This window comes from Sparus aurata, chromosome 9 (genome assembly GCF_900880675.1).
Source record: "Sparus aurata chromosome 9, fSpaAur1.1, whole genome shotgun sequence".
Lineage (NCBI taxonomy): Eukaryota > Metazoa > Chordata > Actinopteri > Spariformes > Sparidae > Sparus > Sparus aurata.
In genome coordinates, this window is record NC_044195.1 from 1,583,062 (window position 1) to 1,604,320 (window position 21,259).

General features: G+C 39.8%; 1 protein-coding gene across 2 annotated transcripts in view; it reads left to right on the forward strand.

The window, feature by feature from the left end:
• The window catches only part of nmi (N-myc (and STAT) interactor), a 103,709-nt gene that overhangs the window by 21,500 nt on the left and 60,950 nt on the right, over positions 1-21,259 (forward strand). For both annotated transcript variants that reach the window (XM_030428526.1, XM_030428527.1), the window contains 2 exons: positions 814-976; positions 11,739-11,845. In XM_030428526.1, coding sequence (XP_030284386.1) covers positions 814-976; positions 11,739-11,845 — 270 coding nt within the window. The remainder of the gene's footprint in view (positions 1-813; positions 977-11,738; positions 11,846-21,259) is intronic.

Genomic DNA, 21,259 nt, shown 5'->3' on the forward strand with positions numbered 1-21,259 from the left:
TGAACTCCCCTGCATGGGCTTGGAATGAAGATTCACCTAATATTGTAAATAAATACTATTTTTAATGTTTGTTTCAAAAGAGGAGTTATCTAACTCAGAGTCCTGGACGGGTGAAAAATAATGTACTGTGTCGGACACAGATGTGGATCGGGTCGGCCGCCTGGAGAGGCGGGTCGGGTTTTACGATTGCCACTTTCAAGGCGTCACTTATCATCAGTCATTATTAGCGACACAAATGATAAGCATTTATATTTCATATGAGCTCATTCATGCGTGCTTGCGCCCTCCCAGAACTCCCATACCCCACGCTGTCTTACTTTCACTTTTGAAAATTGCGTCCTTCCAATTTCCCTTCGGGCGTCGGTATCAATTTATAGTGGGTTGGCTCGGGTACGGAATGTAATTTGTGCTACTGTCAGAAAACGGGTCGGATGCGGTTTTAAGTATGGCGGGTTCGGGCGGGTTTGCAAAATAAGACCCGTGCAGGATTCTGCTCTAAGTGACCATTTGAATCCTCTAGCTAATTATCAAGCTAAATATCCAACATGCTAGTTAACGTCAAAGACTGCTGTGGAAGACGACGGCAATATATTTCCTTAACACTGGATTTATTTATGGCGGAATTTTTAAGGTGTGGCGGCTTTTATTTTGCCGTGGCGGTGCGCCACAGTCAATTACATGTAGAGGAAACCCTGAACAAATAAACAACTGGACACAGAAAACTTGACAGAAGGCATACATTTTAACATACAATTGCAATCTTACAGATATCATTATTTTTCTGTCACTCAAAGTGTTTGTCCACCTTTTCAGATCTACGTCCAGATTCCGGACACAGAGGTGAAGTTTTGCTGTCAGAATAAAGATGAGAGGGAGGATGACAGTCAGCTAATCAGAGGAGTGTTTTCCATCAGCCAGCGACCTACTGTGCTCCTACAGGGAGGACAGGCACTCATTACTTTCGAAGAGGAGAGAGGTACACATTACTTGATCTACTCTACTCCCTATACTGCAACATTTTAACTAGCTTAGAGTTCTTTACTTGTATTGTAATACTAATAAAACCAAAAATATTGACAAATAATAACAGTTTGTGCTTAAGGCTGTATTTACAAACTTTAGTTTACAAACTGAAGTTAACCATCAATTAATATAAAATATGTGTTTATCAAAGCATTAAATTCAAACTTTAACAGGAGATCAGCCTTGGGTTTAAAATAAGGTGTAGGTGGAGAAGTGTGGAGTAGAATCCCATTTATCTTGTGTCTCTTCAACCACATGTCACTTCATATGACATGTGGTTGTTCAGATTACAGTTGAAAACTATAACTTTAAACGTCATGTCTACACATAGTGTACATGCAAAATTTTGAAAACTTTTCACTCCGCATGACCTTTGTTTTGCAAAATATGTGCACACAGGAAGACACAAAAACAATTTGAAATTAAAGCTGCAAGCAGCGATGAACGAGCCCTCGCAGTCCACGTGCGTCGACGCAAGCTGGTGTCAGGGCGTGCTGCGTACATGGCCCCATTGTCTGATTATTGTGTACGTATCTCTTAACTGCCTGTGTTTGAGACAGTACAGGAAGGGGTTAAATGTAATTTCCTGTGTCCAACATGTGGCGCTGTGACTATGACTGTATATTGGCCTATGTGTTCAGGACTGGACTCTTATCAAACATGTGAAGTTTGGTTCAGATAGGAATGAGGAAATTGTTCCTTCATGATTTGGTGACCTGCTCCTGCCAGTATTGAAAAATGTACGCTGAAGTCAGTAGAACTCTCTGCAATCTACATGAAAACAAAATGGACTACAGGTGAAAAATCACTCAAACAAATTTGTTGTCAGTTGTGTTTTGATTATTGATTGGCAGCGACGCTGTCGGAGAGTGTGCTCACCTTTTAGTTGCATGTCATCTTGTAGTGTATGATATGGAGGAAAAAACCTATAAATGTCATGTAAATAGGATGTTTGTCTGAATTCCTGTGTCCAGTAGGTGGCACAATGGATATGACACAGTATTGATGCATGGAAGTATTCAGGGCGACATCGTATACATGTGTGATGAATTTAGTGTACATGGGAAATTGTATGTCGAAGTCATAAGGACTTGATGCTTTATGGCGAAGCATGAAAATGGACCGCACCATGACACCCACCATGTTTGATGTAGGCGAAAGCTTTTGATAACTTTTCATGTTGAAGGTCTGAGGATGATACTGAGAGAATTGGAAGTCTGTGGAGTTCAATCTGTAGGAGGAGTTCGTTAAAGTATGAGGCATGGAAATGGATCGAAAAGGTGGTGAAATGGGAACTTTGAAACAAAATGGCCGACTTCCTGTTGGAGTGACAGTTTGGTACCCCTGATGTGTTTTTCTGCGTCTGGTCATTTCCTCAATTATAGTGGCACCTAGTGGTGGAAATTAACAATGACAATAGATTATAAAATTTTTCGGCAGGTGTGCCTTATATTCCAGGTTTGTTGAGTTTTGGGGTATGATCAGGCAGTGAAAAATGTGATCATTTGGAGCAAAAAAGTCGTCACTACAAAAACAACAGGGACCTCGCAGGTCAGCCCTGAAAAATAATCATTTGAAAAAAAATAGGGACCTTGCAGGTTCCCTGCTCGGGCCCTACCAAGCATGCTGGACCGGGAGGTGGTGATTAAGTGTACGTCAACCCAGATCACCATACAAGAACATTTTGCGTTATTGCACCTTTTGGCCATGCCAAACAATCCCATGCATCTTTGCATTTCCATTATTAGTTTTGCCACGCTAAGTTGTGCCATGCCACACCCTAGATCAGGGGTACTCAAATACAAATCTTAAAGGGCCCCAAAGCTTTTTTTCAATGACTCAAAGGTCCATGTATTGAGGTCGGTCAGGCCACATGCAATAATACTGTAATATTCAAAACAAAATGTCCTTTTCATTCTAAACAACAAAATACGAACTAAAATAAAATGTAATTTCCATTTTAACATGATCAAGCAGTCATGCATTATTTTATTTCATTGTGACATAGATGTGACAAGAATCCTGCTTGCAGCTTGATATGACGATTTCAGTGCATTTATTTGTGTTGTGCTTATCTCTGAATTTTGAGGAAATGTCTCTTCAAAATTCCTATGCTTCGTCTCATAATTATATTTCAAATTGAAAATCTTCATCACAGCTTTTCTTGGCATATTGTAACGCACCTTGTGGACTGTGGCGCAATGACTCTTGGACACGTCATTTGTTCTGTGAATAAATGGTGTTCAGTTTTAACAAGTATGATAAAAGTTTTGGCACCCGTGAGTGAAAGGGTGTTTGCCGGGAAAAAAAAGTTTGGGTCATCATATTTTTTTCTCTGGTTATAATGCTCTCACACAGCCATCAACTCCCATTCCCCACGCTATCTTACTTTCACTTTTAAAAATTGCGTCTGTCCAATTTTCCTTCGGGCGTCGGTATCAATTTATAGCGGGTAGGCTCGAGTACTGAATGTAATTTGTGCTACTGTTGGAAAACGGGTCGGATGCGGTGACCCGTGCAGGACTCTGCTCTAAGTGACCATTTTAATCCTTTAGCTAATTATCAAGCTAAATATCCAACATGCTAGTTAACGTCAAAGACTGCGGTGGAAGACGACGGTAAAATATTTCCTTTCTCTAACACTGGATTTATTTATGCCTGAATTTTTAAGGTGTGGCGGCTTTTCTTTTGACGTGGCGGTGCGCCACAGTTAATGACATGTAGTGGAAACCCTGGATGAAGAAAAAATGTGAGCCATGTTGAATATCTACTGTCTATATGTCAACATGGATCAACCAAATTATGTTTATTTCACAGATTAGTGTTTTATTGATTTTTCCAACACATGACTGCGTTGGCTGTAATGTTACTGTGTGCCAACCATGTGAATTTGCGGGACAGTTTTTCTCCTGTGAAAATGTAATGCTGACTTCTTGCTCAGCATTGCTTGGTTCGATGTTGACATCTACCCGATGATTATTATCTTCGTTGAGCTGATATATTTAGGTAAGCACAAAGTTCCTCGTTTAAATGCTTTTTTATGCTTTATATTTTACTTGTGTGTGTGAATTGACTTGAATATGAAGCGTCAGTAGTGAGAAAAAATTCTCTTGAGTTGAGTTTCTGAAGTTATAAGATGGAGTCATCTTGGTTTCATTGCTGTACTGACAGATTTGTGAGTTATAAGAATGCGTCCTCTCCTTTTCTCTTTCTTACTTGCAAGTGTGGTAATTCACCTGTAGTTATATGAAGTGTCTGTAGCGCAAAATAATATAGGCTAACATTAAGATAAATGCAGCCCTGTCCACTCATCCTCTCCTGTCCTCTCCTAAAAGAAAAACCAGGAACATCGGTCCCATTTCAATAGCGCGCACCACTGCTGCTACAAGCCTATGGGGAAACACTGCATGTAGTCCAACACAATGGAATAGTGAATATACAGTGATGCTGTATAATGACTTCTTCCAGTATCAGTGCCACAAGCTGAATGAGCTCTTACGGGCTGGCAACACGGGGTGCTTGTTTAGTGCAAGGTGGCCGCGTTGGTGAGCTGCTGTTACTTACTCGCATGTTGTTGCTGCAGCATTGGTTTGCCTTTGATGATAATCAATAAATATGATGATGTGATTTTTCTTTACCCCTGAAATAACAAGAAAATAAGAGGTGGAAAGAGAGGGAGAGAGGGCGGGAAAGACAAGGCGAGTAAAAAAATGCCCTTCACCTGTTATGTGTATTCTCTTTATGTTTGTAACATATTCTACAGATACACACATTAAAGCTGTAGTGAAATGCTGGTATGATGTCCATATAACTGTGTACAGATCATTTTCAGGTCTATTTAATCTTTTGAATAGGTCAGACTCTGACAGATGTAGATGATGCGATATAGCAGCTTCGCTTTGCACGCACATGAGAAGCACAACTCATGCATCCAGTGTAGCTGGTCTAACCTGTTAACATGGATGCTGAAATTAAAAGAGAGAGTTGACGCCACGCAGCAGCACTGCACACGCATCCGGTGTTTCCAGCTAACAAACTTGTGGTCCATGTGTAAGACCACAGCCAGCAAGAAGATAATGTCCAAGGTGCCATGGAGTACATGGAGAAGTCATTGTATGTGAATTAGGGATGTCCCGATCCGATCTGAAGGATCGGGATCGGGGCTGATCCGGGCATTTTTCCACTGATCGGAATCGGCAATTTTGAACGTGGACCCAAGCCCGATTTTTTTTTTAACGTCAGAGCACAATTTGTGGCAGAACGCAGACGCGCGCCTAACGTTACTCTGGCAAACCTGTGAATAAAGTGGCTGCAGTGTGGAAATAACTTAGATTAGAAAGCGAAAGCAGTCCAACAGCGACATGTAACATCTGCTATACGTCCATTTCGCGGAGCTGCATTTAATACAGCATATACAAAACAAAAACTCAAAGAATACAACGTGGAGTAGAGTACAGGCAAGGACACCAAGGCAGCAAACAGTCACGGAAACTTTCAAAAGTTAAGAGAAATATCCTCAGCGACATGTCCACAAATATTACAGAGAGGGTTATCAAATTAATCACTCTGGAAAACCAGCTCATCTCTGTGGTAGAGAATCAGGGTTTTCTTCGTCACCTGGAGTTTTTGAATCCCTGGTATGCCCTACCATCTTTGCATTACATTTACTCCACTTTCGAGTTACAACGTGCCATTATGCGCACTAGTTTGGTGGGTCTCATACAGCAGAGCATGTAAAACAGGCAATCGAGGAAATGCTGAACGTGTTTGAAATAAACAAGCAACGTGTCCACGTCATTTTATGTGACAACGTAAGGAATATGAAAAAAGCAAAGGATAATATCGAGGTACCAAGCGTGAGCTGCGTCTCACACACACTTCAGCTGCTGTACACGAGGGTCTGCTGTCACAGTGCAGCGTCACAGACTCACCTACTAACACAAGGAAGTGGGAGGCCAATGTTGTAATAGCATATGTAGAATAAGAAAGGGCCATATGAAAGTATACTTTGTTTCAACAAAATTAAAAAAACCTATTAAGGAACAGCTTACTTTTTTTCTTAATGCAGCTGTATTATCTAGGAAAATATTAGTTCAGGCTAAGTATCGGATCGGGACTCGGTTACGGCAGATACTAAATATTAAAGGACTCGGATCAGGATCGGGGTAAAAAAAACCTGATCGGGACATCCCTAATGTGAATAATTGTCTTCAGAACATGACATCTCAACTCAGCTCAACTCAACTTTATTTATAAAGCGCTTTAAGCAGCCATAGCTGGGACAAAGTGCTGTACATGAAAAGCAATAGAACATAAAACATAAAAACATAGGAGACAAAATAAAAACAATAAAACAATAAAAATGTTAAAACAATAAAAACAATAAAACATTAAAGGGTTGAAAGCCGAAGAAAAAAAAAAGGGTTTTAAGATGAGTTTTAAAAATGGACAGTGAGGGGGCTTTTCTGATATAGAGCGGGAGGACGTTCCAAAGTTTGGGACCGGCAATGGAAAAAGCTCTTCCCCTCTGAGCTTCCGCTTAGATCTCGGTACCTCCAGGAGCAGCTGGTCAGCTGACCTGAGACACCGAGCAGGAGCGTAGGGATGGAGCAGCTCAGAGAGGTAAGGTGGGGCGAGACCATTTAAAGATTTAAAAACAAATTAAAACTGCAAGCAGTGATGAACGGGCCCTCGCAGTCCATGCGCGTCGGGGCGTGCTGCCGTCGATGCATGCTGCCGTCGGGGCTTGCTGCCGTCGGGGCATGCTCGAGCAACACCTTCCGCTGAGGAAGTCGTTGCTTCATAATTCGATGGACTGCTATTGCCGGTTTGAAATAATGTCTGCTGAAGTCAGAAAAACTGTGTCAACTGCTGCATGATTCCCCGGACAAAGACTGAGTCGATGGTCCGCCTCTGGAGCTGGCTGAAGAGAATGTGCACACTAGGCATGATGCAATGAAATAGTTTCAGGAAGAAGCTGAGTATCATCCTCCAGTTGCCTCACAAACCTTCTAGCTTCTCGCACAGTGGTAGGCTCAATCTCCCCTAATGCTTTCAAAAGACTGGATGATGGAGATGTTCCATCTCACTCTGTTTGCTCGTGGGAGTCTGTGTGCCACCACTGTGTCACGTACACTGGTTCTCTCTGGAGATCTTGAAAAAAATCCATGAAAGCCAGCCAGGTCAGAGAAGAAATGATTAACTGATGGGATGTGAGATGTCACCTGCTGCATGATGAAATCTGAAGAAGAGGAAGAAATTGCAGCTCATGGGGGACTTGCTGTTGTGCTTGTCCCTCTGGGGCTTTAACAGCCAAAAGTCCTACATCTAAAATAAGACCATCAGCTGAAAGCCAACAAGATTTCCTACATGTCTATGTATATATTGTCTATGTGAAGTTAAAGATGTGGGATCAAAATCAAGCTGAAGAGAACTTTTTCTACAGTTCTTCCAGCTGCTCTCCACTGTAGCTATGATGTCACGCATTCTATTTCACGCAACACCAGTGTTGGGAATAACGGCATCAGAATAAACAGTGTTACTCACAGCGTTACTTTTTTCAACAACAGTTAACCTTATCAATATTATTATTTCCATCGTTACAATGCCGTTACCGACTATTAAATGTGGCGTGTGACAAACTGAAGCTGATCACTGAAGCTGTTGTCATCCATCTCGGCTCTCAGCCGCCGGAGCTGCAGAGCTGTATTTTTTTTCCTCCGGTGAGGGAGGAGGGAGGAGCGAGACAACCGCATAAGTGATGATGATTGGCTCCCTAACGTTGAGTTAGAGTTCTTAAGCCAATCAGTGGCAATGTTCGGTTTACACACAAGCCACACACGCACACAGCAGCATCACACACTTAAACTAGCAGAGGGGAACTGTGGTAATGGTGAGTCCGGAGGGAAAGTTGATGTTTTCAAAGTTGAAATACAGACACTACTTTAATCTCCTTTGTCCACATCCGTTGTAAGCAACTCTGAGCACACCTTTTACAAAACTAACACTGGCCAAAAATCTGTTGCTGACGCTGTTGATGATGATAGCAGGCCAGTTGTGGCTAACCTGTGCTCTGCGAACAGCTTCACAGAAACTTGTGACACAGACTGAACTGAATGCAATGATAGACAGGTATGTTGTTGAGAACTTGCTCCCGTTATCAACAGCTGACTCAGACTCCTTCAGAGCACTCATTGACAAAATATCGGGGAGAGCAGGTGCCGGTCAAAGAAATACATTTTCTAAATACATTTGTAGCCAAGCAGCTAAAATGACTGCCGAGCTCAAAAGGGGGAAGAAATAAAAGTAGCGCAACAGTTAATTTCCTGGTAACTAATTACTTTTATAGTGGAGTAATTCTGTTACTAACTCAGTTACTTTTTGGGAGAAGTAATTAGTAACTATCACTAATTACTTTTTAAAAGTAACGTGCCCAACACTGCGCAATACACCCCCATTATAAAATCAGAAGACGGCCTACAAATCCTTGAAAGTAAAACTGTGATGATTTGAAAACCATAAAAGATATTTAAAAACTGAATACATGCCCCATAGTTTGAGGTCTTCTGACTCTTTAAAGGTTAGAATGGTGTGTCTTGCTCAACATATTAGGGACAAGGAGAGGTTGAAGGTCGATGAGTTTTGAAGAAGACTTTAAGATTTCCCCACTTTATCCCATTGAAACTAATTAGACTGCGACCAGAGCGCCATCTATTGGCCGATTTGCACCAAATTTTACACAAAGCCTCATCAGGCCATACCACACAATGAAGACAATTTATGTGATAATCAGACAGCATTTTGTAAAGATATGCAAGATTGTCTGTTTTCAACACAATATGCAGGAATTTGTCATTTTATATTTCGGGCAGTTCATGGAGTATCAAAATTTTTTTGATAACTTTTTGTCAGGAGGGTCTATAGATGCTACATGCAAAGTTTGGTGCAAATTGGTCAAATTCTCTAGGAGGAGTTCGAAAAAGTACGTTTTTCATTTGTCGCGATTTTGCGAATGGAAAGTTACTGCAAAAGTGGGCGTGGCCTACACCAAACAATTCATCTGAATGGAGGGAACACATCGGCATGAGGTTTAATAATATGCAACATATTAAGTGGGAGTTATGAGCCAAAAACGCTTCTAAATTGAAAATAGCGCCACCTGGTGGTCATTTTCGGTGAGTGAGTCACAGGGGCCATTCTATTGCACCTCTATGAATTTCATTTCCATAAGTGTTGTGGTGTGGGCACAGGGCCAATTATGCAATTAAAGTGACGCCAGAGCGCCACCTAGTGGTGGATCGGTAAACCCTTTGTCAGATGTCCTCAGGAGGGCACTGACAATAAATGTACCAAGTTTCGTCTTATTCCGATGCACCGTTGTGGAGATATAAAATACATCAATTTAAAGAGCGCCACCTTGTGGTCATCGTCCAAAATTTTGCACAGGGCCTCAGGGGCTCATGGGGAAGTAGTATCCTGAGTTTCATGTCATTAGACCGCACTAATGTGGAGATATGCAACACTTCCTGTTTGTAACCAAATCTGCAGGAAGTTGTTATTTAATAATTTCAAAATTATTTATTTTAATTAGAATCCTTTAATAACTTTTTGTCAGGAGGGTCCACAGATGCTGTGTGCCAAGTTTCATGCAAATCGGTGAAATCGCCTGGGAGGAGTTCGAAAAAGTAGGTTTTCGACATTTTGCGACGTAGCGAAAAAAAACGGTAGGCGGAAATGGGCGTGGCCTATACCACGAGATTCAACACAATCCACTGAACGCGTCTATGTAAGGTTTTTGAATGTGCGACAAAGTATATGGGAGTTATTAGCCTAAACGCGCTTTCCTTAATAACAGCGCCACCTAGTGGTGGAAATTCAGGACGACAACAGATTATAAAATTTTTCGCCAGGTGTGACTTATATTCCAAGTTTGGTGAGTTTTTGGGTATGTTTAGGCAGTGAAAAATGCGATCCTTTTGTGAGAAGAAAAATAATAATAAAAAACATTAGAAAAACAATAGGGTCCTTGCAGGTTCCCTGCTCGGGCCCTAATAAAAGAATCTTAAAATGAACTCTAAAATGCACAGGCAGCCAGTGGAGGGAGGCCAGAATGGGAGTAATGTGCTCCCTCTTACATGCTCCAGTTAAGAGGCGACATCAAGAGAAGTGGCAAGGGCACTGGTAAACAAGCTGCACCAACTCCTGGCTGAAGGGAGATTTTAGCTGAGACAGTGGACAAGTAATGATCCATCCATCGTAACCTCCCTTCTAAAGCCAGGTCAGACAGCTGACTCAGATCTCGTACTCATGATTGGAGTTGGGCCACTGTGTAAAGTCTCCAGCACATCCAAACGATTCTCAATGGTTTTAAGGTCTGGACTCTGTGGTGGCCAATCCATGTGTGAAAATTATGTCTCATGCTCCCTACCACTCTTTCACAATTTGAGCCCAATGAATCCTGGCAATGTCATCTTGGAATATGCCCATGCCATCAGGGAAGAAAAAATCCATCGATGGAAACCCTGGTCATTCAGTATATTCAAGAAGTCAGCTGACCTAATTTTTTGGGCATATAATGCTGAACCTAGACCTGACCAACTGCAACAACCCCAGATCATAGCACTGCCCCCACAGGCTTGTATGGTAGACACGAGGCATCATCACTTCATCCACCTCTCTTCTTACCCTGATGCGCCCATCACTCTGGACCAGGGTACCTTTCCTTTTCCATTGTTACGGAGTCCAATCATTAGCATCAATTATGCAAATTGAAGCCTTTTTTTCCGATCAGCCTCACTGATTAGTGGTTTTCTTAACGCTTCCTGACTGTTTAGTCCCAATCATTGATTTCTCTTTGCATTGTGCGTATGGAAATGCTCTTTTTTTCACTTAGAACATAACTGAGTTCTACTTTTGTTTTTCTATGATTTGATTTCACCATGTTTAATGTTTAATCTGACCCATCTGAAACAGAGTTATATATTTTCCACGAACACAGGACATGTCTTCTGACATGGTTGTTTAAGAAATGAGAAGCTACTCACTGCATCAGTGAGGGTTAATCATCAGAATCCGAATCAGAAGTACTTTAATGATCCCTGTGAGGAAATTGCTTTCGCTAGAGCTGCTCCCATTCCCATAATAGTCCCAGAATATGCAGAAAATTTTAAACTATATATAAGCAAGAACAACCAAAAACAGAAACAAAATTCAAGAAATGCACATTCTGCTGGAATATGTCAATCATATATACAGTGTAATAAACAATGCTACAGTTGAAAAAGATTAATAAGTTGTTGCCAGCTGAAACTTATTGAACATAGCAGTTATTATCTAATGGACGGGTCTTACGAATTTGCTTAGAAATCCAGGTTGTGACTTTTTTGGGGGGCCAGTCAGTGTATGTACAGTACAAGGGGTTAATAAGAATTATGAATAGAACAGTAGGAATCTGTTATTACAACAAGGCCCGGTTATTGGAACCATTCTCTTTAAGGAAAAACCAAGAGTTCTGACTGGGCCCTCCACAGCATTTTTAACAACCCAGCCACAACACAACTCATTTAATTTTTTCACCAGAAACAAACAAACACGGCAAAGGGATTCTTTAGCTGAGTATCATTTGTCAAGGCCAAGAAGATACAGTGGCAGTACCAAATCAAGACATTCAATACCTAAATGGTTGAGTATTATTTCTCATGTCTTTTGTCCTCCAGTGGCCTCTCAAATACTCAAGATTCCCAAGTGCTCGGTCTCCTGTGACAACAGTTGTTTGGATACGAAACCAGAAATGATTACCATGGATCCTGCTGTGAAGTTTGAGGTACGTTGTGATGCAGTGATAATAGTTTATCACTCTGTTGCATATACACACACACACACACACAGCATTGGCCACTAAGTATTGCCAATGCTTAAAGACAGCACACACCAAATACATGGCCTATCAAGTCACCTGTTACATTTAGGCTAAATGTGAAGAAATAATGGTGATAAAGTCCAATTTTGTCAGCTCAACAAAAGCATCCTTCTTTAAGATGTAATCTTAAAAGTTTTTGTAAATGTTAGTAATTCAGGGCTCGAGACTAGGGATGTATACCGAGGACTGGTACTTTTTGGTACCGGCTCCTTATTGGGTCGGTACCAGGGTACCGTTAAGATTCTGGACAAACGGTACTGTTATTGGTACTTTTTTTTTAAAAACTTTTTTTTAATGATTTTTTATCGGCTTTTGAACGTCCACCTAACTGTTATGACTACAAACTTAACAACAAACTGAAACGTGACTTGAAGTTGCAGCAACGAAACCGGGTGCTGCTGCCACGGCGCTGCAGTCTTTAGTGTTAGCCGGGCTGCTAACTTTACTTTGTTATAGCAATCAGACACGCCACCTTCCTTTAGCGTCATACTATGCGCCCGCTCCAAGTGTTTGGTGATGATGCTTACCCCAAATTTCCAATGGATAGTGTCCGCTGCGTTACGGCTCGATCAGGTGTCGCTCAGCCGTCCGGTAACCCCCACGGGTTTCGTGTTGAGTCTGCCACGACGCAGTACGGAAGACAGCTGGCGTCGCGAGGCCGAGGAATTTTCGCGATAATCACATAATCACTCGTGACCGCAGTTAAAGGTCTGTGTTATAAGAACAACAACAGGAAGTGTTCCCGACCGAAGTATTAGTAGAAGAGCTTGTGTTTGTCTCTTTTTTGTGCTGGTGTCGACATGGAGTGTTTTATTTTGAAAAGTAACCGGATGTTATATTGTTATTTCTGTGCTTGACTTCCTGTCAGCTCAGTGCTAAAATCAGCTGAATTGCTGCGTTGTGCTCCGGCATCCACCAGATTTTTGTATCTGGTCCTGGTCCTGGTTATCTATTCAGGAGTATTTGGAATTGCATCGCTTCTGTTCTGTTGAAGCTTTATTATTACCTTGTGGTAATAAAAAGAAGGTTGAATCTTTTAACATCTTGTAAAGTCTTTATTTTTTTTTACACAAAATTACATGGTTTAGTATTGACAAGAGTATCGATAAGTATCGGTACCGATAGGGAGTATCATATCGATATCGGTATTGATAAAATCCTAACGATATCAATCCCTACTCGAGACTCATTTTGACAGGTAGCACTAGTGCGACCAACTTTCTCAGTTTGTACATTGAATTGGGCTCAGCCTGTTTTTTAGACATATACAGTTGTAGGTAAAAAAATTACATACACTTGTAAAGAAAATGGTTTTCATGATAGTCTTCAGTTCCAAAGATTTCTACAACTCTCATTTTTCTGTGATTGAATAAGTGGTTTTTCTTTCAACATCACTCACAAAAGCCGATATATTTTCGGCTTTTGTGGGTGATGTTGAAAGAAAAGACCTGTCACTGAAATCAATTCTGTTCCATATATATTTTATATTCAGATGTTAAAGAGAATGAATGAAATCTTTAACATCTTCAGCGGGTTACATCATGGCTTTTGATTCAATTAATAAATTCTTGTTTAAGCTAGCCCATTACCCCAAGTTACAGTTGGAAAAGTAGTAGTTCTCATATCAATGTTAGTATCATCACCCTCTCCACAACACATTAAACTACTATGGCTTAGATGATTGAGAGCAACAGAGGTGTATGGTCATTACTGCTACGCATTGTAAATTGTATGTCACACACACACACACACACACACACACACACACACACACACACATACACACATACCTGCAAACTTGTCGCTTTGCTGCGACAATCACCATTTTCTTGGTCAATTGGCCGTCGATTGGCACCTGTAGTCTCGATCCAGAGGGTGGCAGAAGAATAACAAAGGGAATCTGAAGAAGAAGAAGCAGGGTTGGCGTTCGGGAAAAACACGGTGGACTGAAAAGCGAAAGTAAGAGTAAATGGAGAAAGGACTTATTAACAGCAAATTTACTTTCAAAACACTGCCAGATGGTTCTGTCGATAGGACGAAAGTTATCTGAACATACTGTCGACATGAAATGAGTTACCATTGAAGTACGTCAAGTCTCAGATATCATTTGCAAGCCAAACACATGGCAGATGCAGAGAGCCCACCGCCCCCCCTCGCCAAAAGCAGACATCACCATGTTTTGATCCCATTTAGGGTGAGGGGATATTTTTTGCGCCTTTTATTTTCCTGCAAGATTTGAAGTGTTGAATAAACATTTTCATAAAGCAAGCATATTTACCCTTTCTGATGTTGTTAAAAGTATTAAGAACAGGAAAAAATACATTAAGGTACATTTAAAACAGAAAAAAATGTGCCAAAAAAATTGCGATTAATTTGCGATTAATCGCGAGTTAACTATGGACAAAATGCGATTAATCGCGATTTAAAAAATGTATCGTTTGACAACCCTAGTAATTACATTAAGGGTTGTAAAAAAAACTATTAACATTCCTATACTACCAAAGTATAAAGAATCCTGATTTCTTTATTAATTCAAGAAGTGTATTAAGATGAAATCTCACCTCATCAGAAATAACATATCTTCCCTCCACAGGATAAGGAGGTTTAGGTTTAGGTTTAGGTAGTTTATTTCGAATATGTAAAAAAACAAAATTGTCATACACTAATGGACAGTCATAAAGAAGAAAAAAAAAGAGAGAGAAATTAAAAATGAAAATAAGAAATTGAAAATAACAAAGTATAGCAAAGTAAACATAAACTAAAAACTATAAATTCTGTTTACATATCCGAAAAGGAGTGGGAAGAAGTATAAACTTATTTTATTCCACCCCCTTTTAATAAATAATACCACTGAAATATTTTGCCTTCTATCATATAATTATAATAACAATAATAATAACTTCCATTTGTCAATTACCTTTGTTCTATGTCTGACAAAACATAAATCTATTACAGAATTATTTATCCTAATAAAATATTATATTATTCTTTATATTATTATAATATATAACATACACACACATACTGAAGATGACACAGAGTACAATATATACATATATAAAACATACATACACAGACCTACACACGCACACACATATATATACACATATATACACATACATGCATACATACATACATATGACATACACACACATACTGAAGATAACACAAAGATACATAAATAACAAAATAATTAAACAATATACACCCAGTGATAATCATACACCCTCCTCATTTCTTTACCTTGTAAAAATCATCTCCTTATATATTTTTTTAAACTGGTTCATGTTTGGACATTCCCTGAGCGTCCCCTCCAGACTGTTCCATAATTTAACCCCACAAATTGAAATACAAAAAGTTTTTCTTGTTGTGCGTGCCTTCAGTATTTTGAATTTACATTTTCCCCTTAAATTCTTCCCTTCCAGTGAATAGTGTCTGAATATTTTCTGGTAGCAGATTATTTTTTGCTTTGAATAGTATTTGTGCTGTATGAAAATCCACCATATCTTTGAATTTTATTAGTTTTGACTGTAAGAATAGTGAGTTTGTGTGATCCCTGTATCCTGCCCCATGAATGATCCGTATTGCTTTCTTTTGTAAAATTAGAAGTGGATGTATTGTAGTCATGTAGTTATTGCCCCAAACTTCTACACAGTAAATGAGGTATGGCAGAACTAATGTACAATATAGAGTACGTAGTGATTTATGATCCAGTGCATGTTTTGCTTTATTTAATACTGCGATGCATCTTGACATTTTGGTTTGTACATGTTTAATTTGTGATTTCCAACTAATCTTCTCATCTATGATCACCCCTAAAAATTTGATTTCATTTACTCTTTCAATACTAACCCCATCTAATTGTATCTCTAGGTGTACATTAGTTCTGTGATTGCCAAAAAGTATTATTCTTGTTTTGCTCAGGTTTAATGAATGCTTTTAATTTATTCAATTCAGTATTAATCACTTCTGTTAAACTTTGTAGATCACTACCAGAACAAAAAATATTTGTGTCATCCGCAAACAAAACCAACTTCAAAACTTTTGATACCTTGCATATATCATTGATATAAAGTATTAAGAGTTTGGGGCCCAACACTGACCCCTGAGGGACACCACAGGTAATGTCCAAACACTCTGAACAAGCATCACCCAGTTTCACAAACTGCTTCCTTTTTGTTAAGTAGCTCTTGATCCACTCTAATGCTTTTCCCCTGATGCCATACTGGTCTAGTTTCTTGAATAATATATCATGGTTTATTGTGTCAAATGTATTTTTTAGGTCTATGAATATCCCAACTGTATACTCTTTTTGGTCTATTGAATTTGTAATTTCCTCAACTGAATCAATAAATCCATACTGACTTTCAGTGAGTAATCTGTGTTTATTTATGAAACTGTTCAGTCGGTTATTGAAAAGTTTTTCTAGAATTTTAGAGAATTGAGATAATAATGACACAGGTCTGTAGTTTGTGAATTGGTGTTTGTTCCCAGTTTTGTACTGAGGTATGACCTTTGCTATTTTCATTTTGTCTGGAAATGTACCTGTTTGAAATGATAGGTTACAGATGTATGTTAATGGTTTTGAAATCCCCTCAATCACTCTTTTCACAACAGTCATATCAATATCATCACAGTCCTTAGATGTCTTATTTGCACATTTGGTAACAGTATTTATAATTTCTTTCTCATCCACTGCTGTGAGGATCATTGAGCTCAAATTCCGGTCTATTAAACTGTCACTCTGCTCCTCAGATGTTACTGGATCTGGGATTTGTTCTGCTAGGTCAGGTCCAACACTAACAAAGAATTTATTAAAGCTTATAACTACTTCATTCATATCATGCTTTTCAGTGTTATTGATAATAAAATACTTAGGATAACTTAATTGTTTAGAGCTATTTTTTATTACAGTGTTCAGTATGTTCGATATACCTTTAATGTTATTCTTATTATCATCTAATAGTTTGTTATAGTATTCTTTCCTAGCTATTTTTATAATATTAGTTAACTTGTTCTTATACTTTTTATATTTATTTTCTGCCTCCTTAGTTCTCTGTCTCATACATTCTCTGTACAGTGTATTTTTCTTTTTGCAGGCATTCTGCAAACCCTTTGTGATCCAAGGATGATCAGCATATTTTAGTTTCCTATTAATTTTTTCTACAGGACAGTTTTTATCATATAGTATTTTAAATATTTTTAAGAAATCGTCATATGCACTATTTATATTATTGCTATTGTATACAATATCCCAGTTTTGCGCCATTAGGTCATTTTTGAGTGCTGTTATTGATACTTCTGTTCTCACTCTCCTATATACAGTTTTATTGTCAGGTAGATTAGTCTTGTAGTCATTGTCATACACTGTAAAAACTGGTAGATGGTCACTGATGTCACTGATGAGTAGCCCGCTTATTGTATTGTGAACAATGTCATTTGTGAATATATTGTCTATCAGAGTTGCACAGTGCAAGGTTATCCTGCTGGGTCTGGTGATTTTTGGGTATAGGCTCATACTATATACTGTGTTAATAAAATCATCAGTCATTTTGTGTTTATTTGGATTAAGGAGATCAATATTGAAGTCTCCACAGATGAAAATTGTTTTATGACTCTTATTTGTGAACATTTCCTCCATCCATTCCTTGATCAGCTCAATATTTGAGCCCGGTGTCCTATATATACAACTAATGATTACTGGTTTATTTTTTCCTTTGCACAGTTCAATTGATATGCATTCAAGCATGTTGTCCACAACCATTGACATACTTTCCAACACCTTGAAGGTAATGTTTCTGTCCACATATATTGCAACTCCTCCTCCACCTTTATTTTGTCGAGCCATATGCACAAACTCAAAACCTTCCAATTCAAAGTCCACCCCTTTTTCTGCGTTAATCCATGTTTCAGATATTGCAACGATGTTGAATGATTGTTTAAACTGATTCACGTAGTCCTTGATACTTGCAAAGTTTGCATACAGACTCCTGCTATTAATGTGTATAATTGATAGTTTTCCATCCTTATGGATTTGGTTATATTGTTCATCAGTGTAATAGCAGCAGTTATTATTGATGGTGTTGAAGAGGTAGTTGTCCGGGTCTATGTCATGTTCCATATCCAATAAATTGTGTTCCGTATGTTGAAATGTTTGTAGTTCAGGGTTGTCATGGTCATTGATCCTCTGTGCTGTGTTACTGTTGTCTCCAGGACTAAATGAGTGAACTCTTTCAGTGTAGATCATGTTTATGTGTTTGTTACCTTACAATCCAGTCCAGCCCATGTTGATCAATCCAGTCCATCAGTGTTGATTTGTCCAGGTCGTTGATACTTTTAACCATTAGCACTTTTGCCTCTTCCGGTGTTCCATTTAGTTTAATGAATATTTTGCAGTTTGAAGTCCAGGTATGTTGAATTTTTTTTCTGTTTCTTCAGGTAGCGTGCTTGTTTGGCGATGTCTGCGTTGTGTTTGGTCAGGTGCTCGTTGATGTATACGTTTGTCCCTTTTAGTTTCCTCCCCTGTTTCAGCAGTGCAATCTTGAGCTTTCTGTTTACAAACCTCATGATGACAGCTGGTTTTTCTTTGGCGTTTCTTCTGGACAGAGTGTGGCAAGCCTCGATATTTTCACAGTCCAGCTCTATGCCTCTGGTCTGCAAAAATGCGGCCACCTGTTGTTCCGTCGAGCTAACATCCAGGTCCCCGGACTCTTCCCCGTTGGTGATGGCCACCGCACGAGCGTATGACCGGATTTTATATCGAGTCCAGTGATGATGATGTCGTTCATCCTGGTGTATTGCTCCAGGTTGGCAACTCTGTTCTCAAGGAAGGCGATTTTCCTATCCTTCTCCTCATTCTGGATGCGAAGGGCTTTCACCTCCTCCACCAGCGTCAAGATCCCCTCCTGCTGCAGCCTGACAGCGGAAACTTCTTCGGATAAGAAGTCGAGCGACTTTTTTATGTCGTCGACCTCTGGTAGCTTCTTTGGACCCATTTATTGTCCAATTGCGCTAGTTGCTAGCTGTAAACAGCAGCTGCTGTTAGCTACCTAGCTCAGTTAGCCGACTTTCTCAGACTGTTGGTCCTCCAGTATCCCACAATGCACCTCAGTCCAGTATGATTTGATGTTTTTTTCATCGCTCTAGCCTAATGGAAACCCAAATTATAAATTCAAGGTTTCAATGTCTGAATGTTTGGTGGAGCCACAGTGCCACCTTTTGGTACGTTTCAGTATAGTTCACAGAGGACTTTCTTAAGTAATGTAATCCACAATTGTGTTTATCTATACTTTTCTTTTACCTCTGACATATGTTTTGAAATATAAGTCAGCACTGTATGAAATGGGTTCGAGCCATCAGTGCGGCGGAGGCTATGTATCTGTGTGTTTCATGGATTATAACTGATAATTACCTTTTTGCCTATTAAGCAATTTCGTTTATTTCCTTTTTATTCATGTAACCAAATGTTTATGTAAAGACCATGGTGGATTTCGGTGAACAATCAATCGCGATCTTAAAACTTTCAGAAGGATAGTTTAATCCGGCAATAAGTAATAAGTCCGTGATTCGATCTGTGATATCACCGGATGAAGTGACGTGATGAGGCTGCTCCTCGGGTCTGCCTTCACTCTTTAAAAAGCGGAAAACATCCGGCCAGCGTTTCATCCTCCAGTTATTTTTAGACAAGAAGCCAAATCATCTTCATATTCGAAGCTGAATCGCCACCGTTCCAAAGAAACTCTGATTAAGACGCTAATCATGCATCAAAATCCGGTGCAGTAATTGAACTGCTCAAGAAGCCGGGACAGCATCTCCAGCTGACCAGAGAAGTTAACATCCAGCCAAGACCGACCACCCACAGTGCATTCAAATGGGAACTCCGTTGGGCCTGCGAACTCCGTCATCATTGAAGCCGCATCGTCATCACCCAGCGGCTAGACAGCTACTGCATCTGCAGCCAAGCCGAGAAAGGATTAGAGGAACCCAAACTCCGTGGACCTCTTCGTCTACAAACAAGTAGGCTGAAACCTCTGCACACAGCTGGAGTCACAAGAATCAGAGTTGGTGTTCGTGAAGCTTCTAATATATATCATAAATTCAAAGGAATTTCGCATATTGTCCTATTAGGATAGAAATTACTCCCGTAATTTTTGAACAGCTCGTTACACTAAAATCCACCATCGTTTAGAATTCATCTGATCAATAACTTACTCCCATCATCTTCACGTTCACGTTACTTGTTGTCACCCGTTTGAATTATTATCTCATATCATTTACTCTGCATCTATTTAGTTAATAAATATGTATAACCTTATGGCGTTGTCTGTGCAAGTTTAATTTAATGTGGGAAATCGATGGGATCGTGCAAAGAAGTCACTACTTCAGAAACTGAGACATAGAACATGAAAACTGAAATTGGATTAATTGATACTCTAACTGTCCAAGCCAACTTGGATAGTTAGATATTTGGAATAATTCCCTCCGGCCTATTCCAGTAAATCAAACAAGGGAGGTGGTTCCCCATCTACGAATGTGTTATTAATCACCAGTGATTAATTACCCCTTTTTTCCCAAGTAGTGTCTCCTACATAGTAGACCTATATATTCAAACTCACGATTTAAGTTTTCAGAGGAGCACAATCCACCATTTGTCCACCAGTTGCAAACCAACTCTGAGAATCCGCCCATATAGAATATCCCAACTTTCTTACAGGTCCCATATTATGAAAAACTGACTTTTTCTGGGATTTGGGATGTCATTGTGGGTTTATGGTGTTGCCACACACCTAGAAACTTTGAAAAAAGACTATCCATGCTTTTTTGAGTGAGATACAGATTTCTAAAGGGGTATTGCCTGCAGTTTCCAGATACACAAGTCAAATTTGCTGCGGCTGTCGACGTCGACGGACGCTCATTTGCATATGGCTACCCCACTGCCCCTCCCTTCACCGCACGGTGTATCCACCCACCCCCACCAGGTACAGCTACCGTCTGGAAGATCCGCCATTACGCTATTGAAATCAACATGTCCAAGCGCAAGGAGAAGTTCGCGGTTGTTGGTTGCAAAGACCAGCACAAAACACTCCATCGTCTCCCAGCTGCAGAGGACAAAAGAGCAGCATGGATTGAATTTATTTTTGAGGGCAATGTCCCAGCTGAAGTTGGCAAAAAACTGTTGGTGTGTGCGAACCACTTTGACGCTGACTGTTTCACCAATTTGGGCCAGTGCAAGGCAGGAGTAGTCGGCAGACTTGTACTCAAAGGAGTACTTGCAGACCAAGGACATGTAAGTATACAAATAATGTGCTGTGTGTTTCT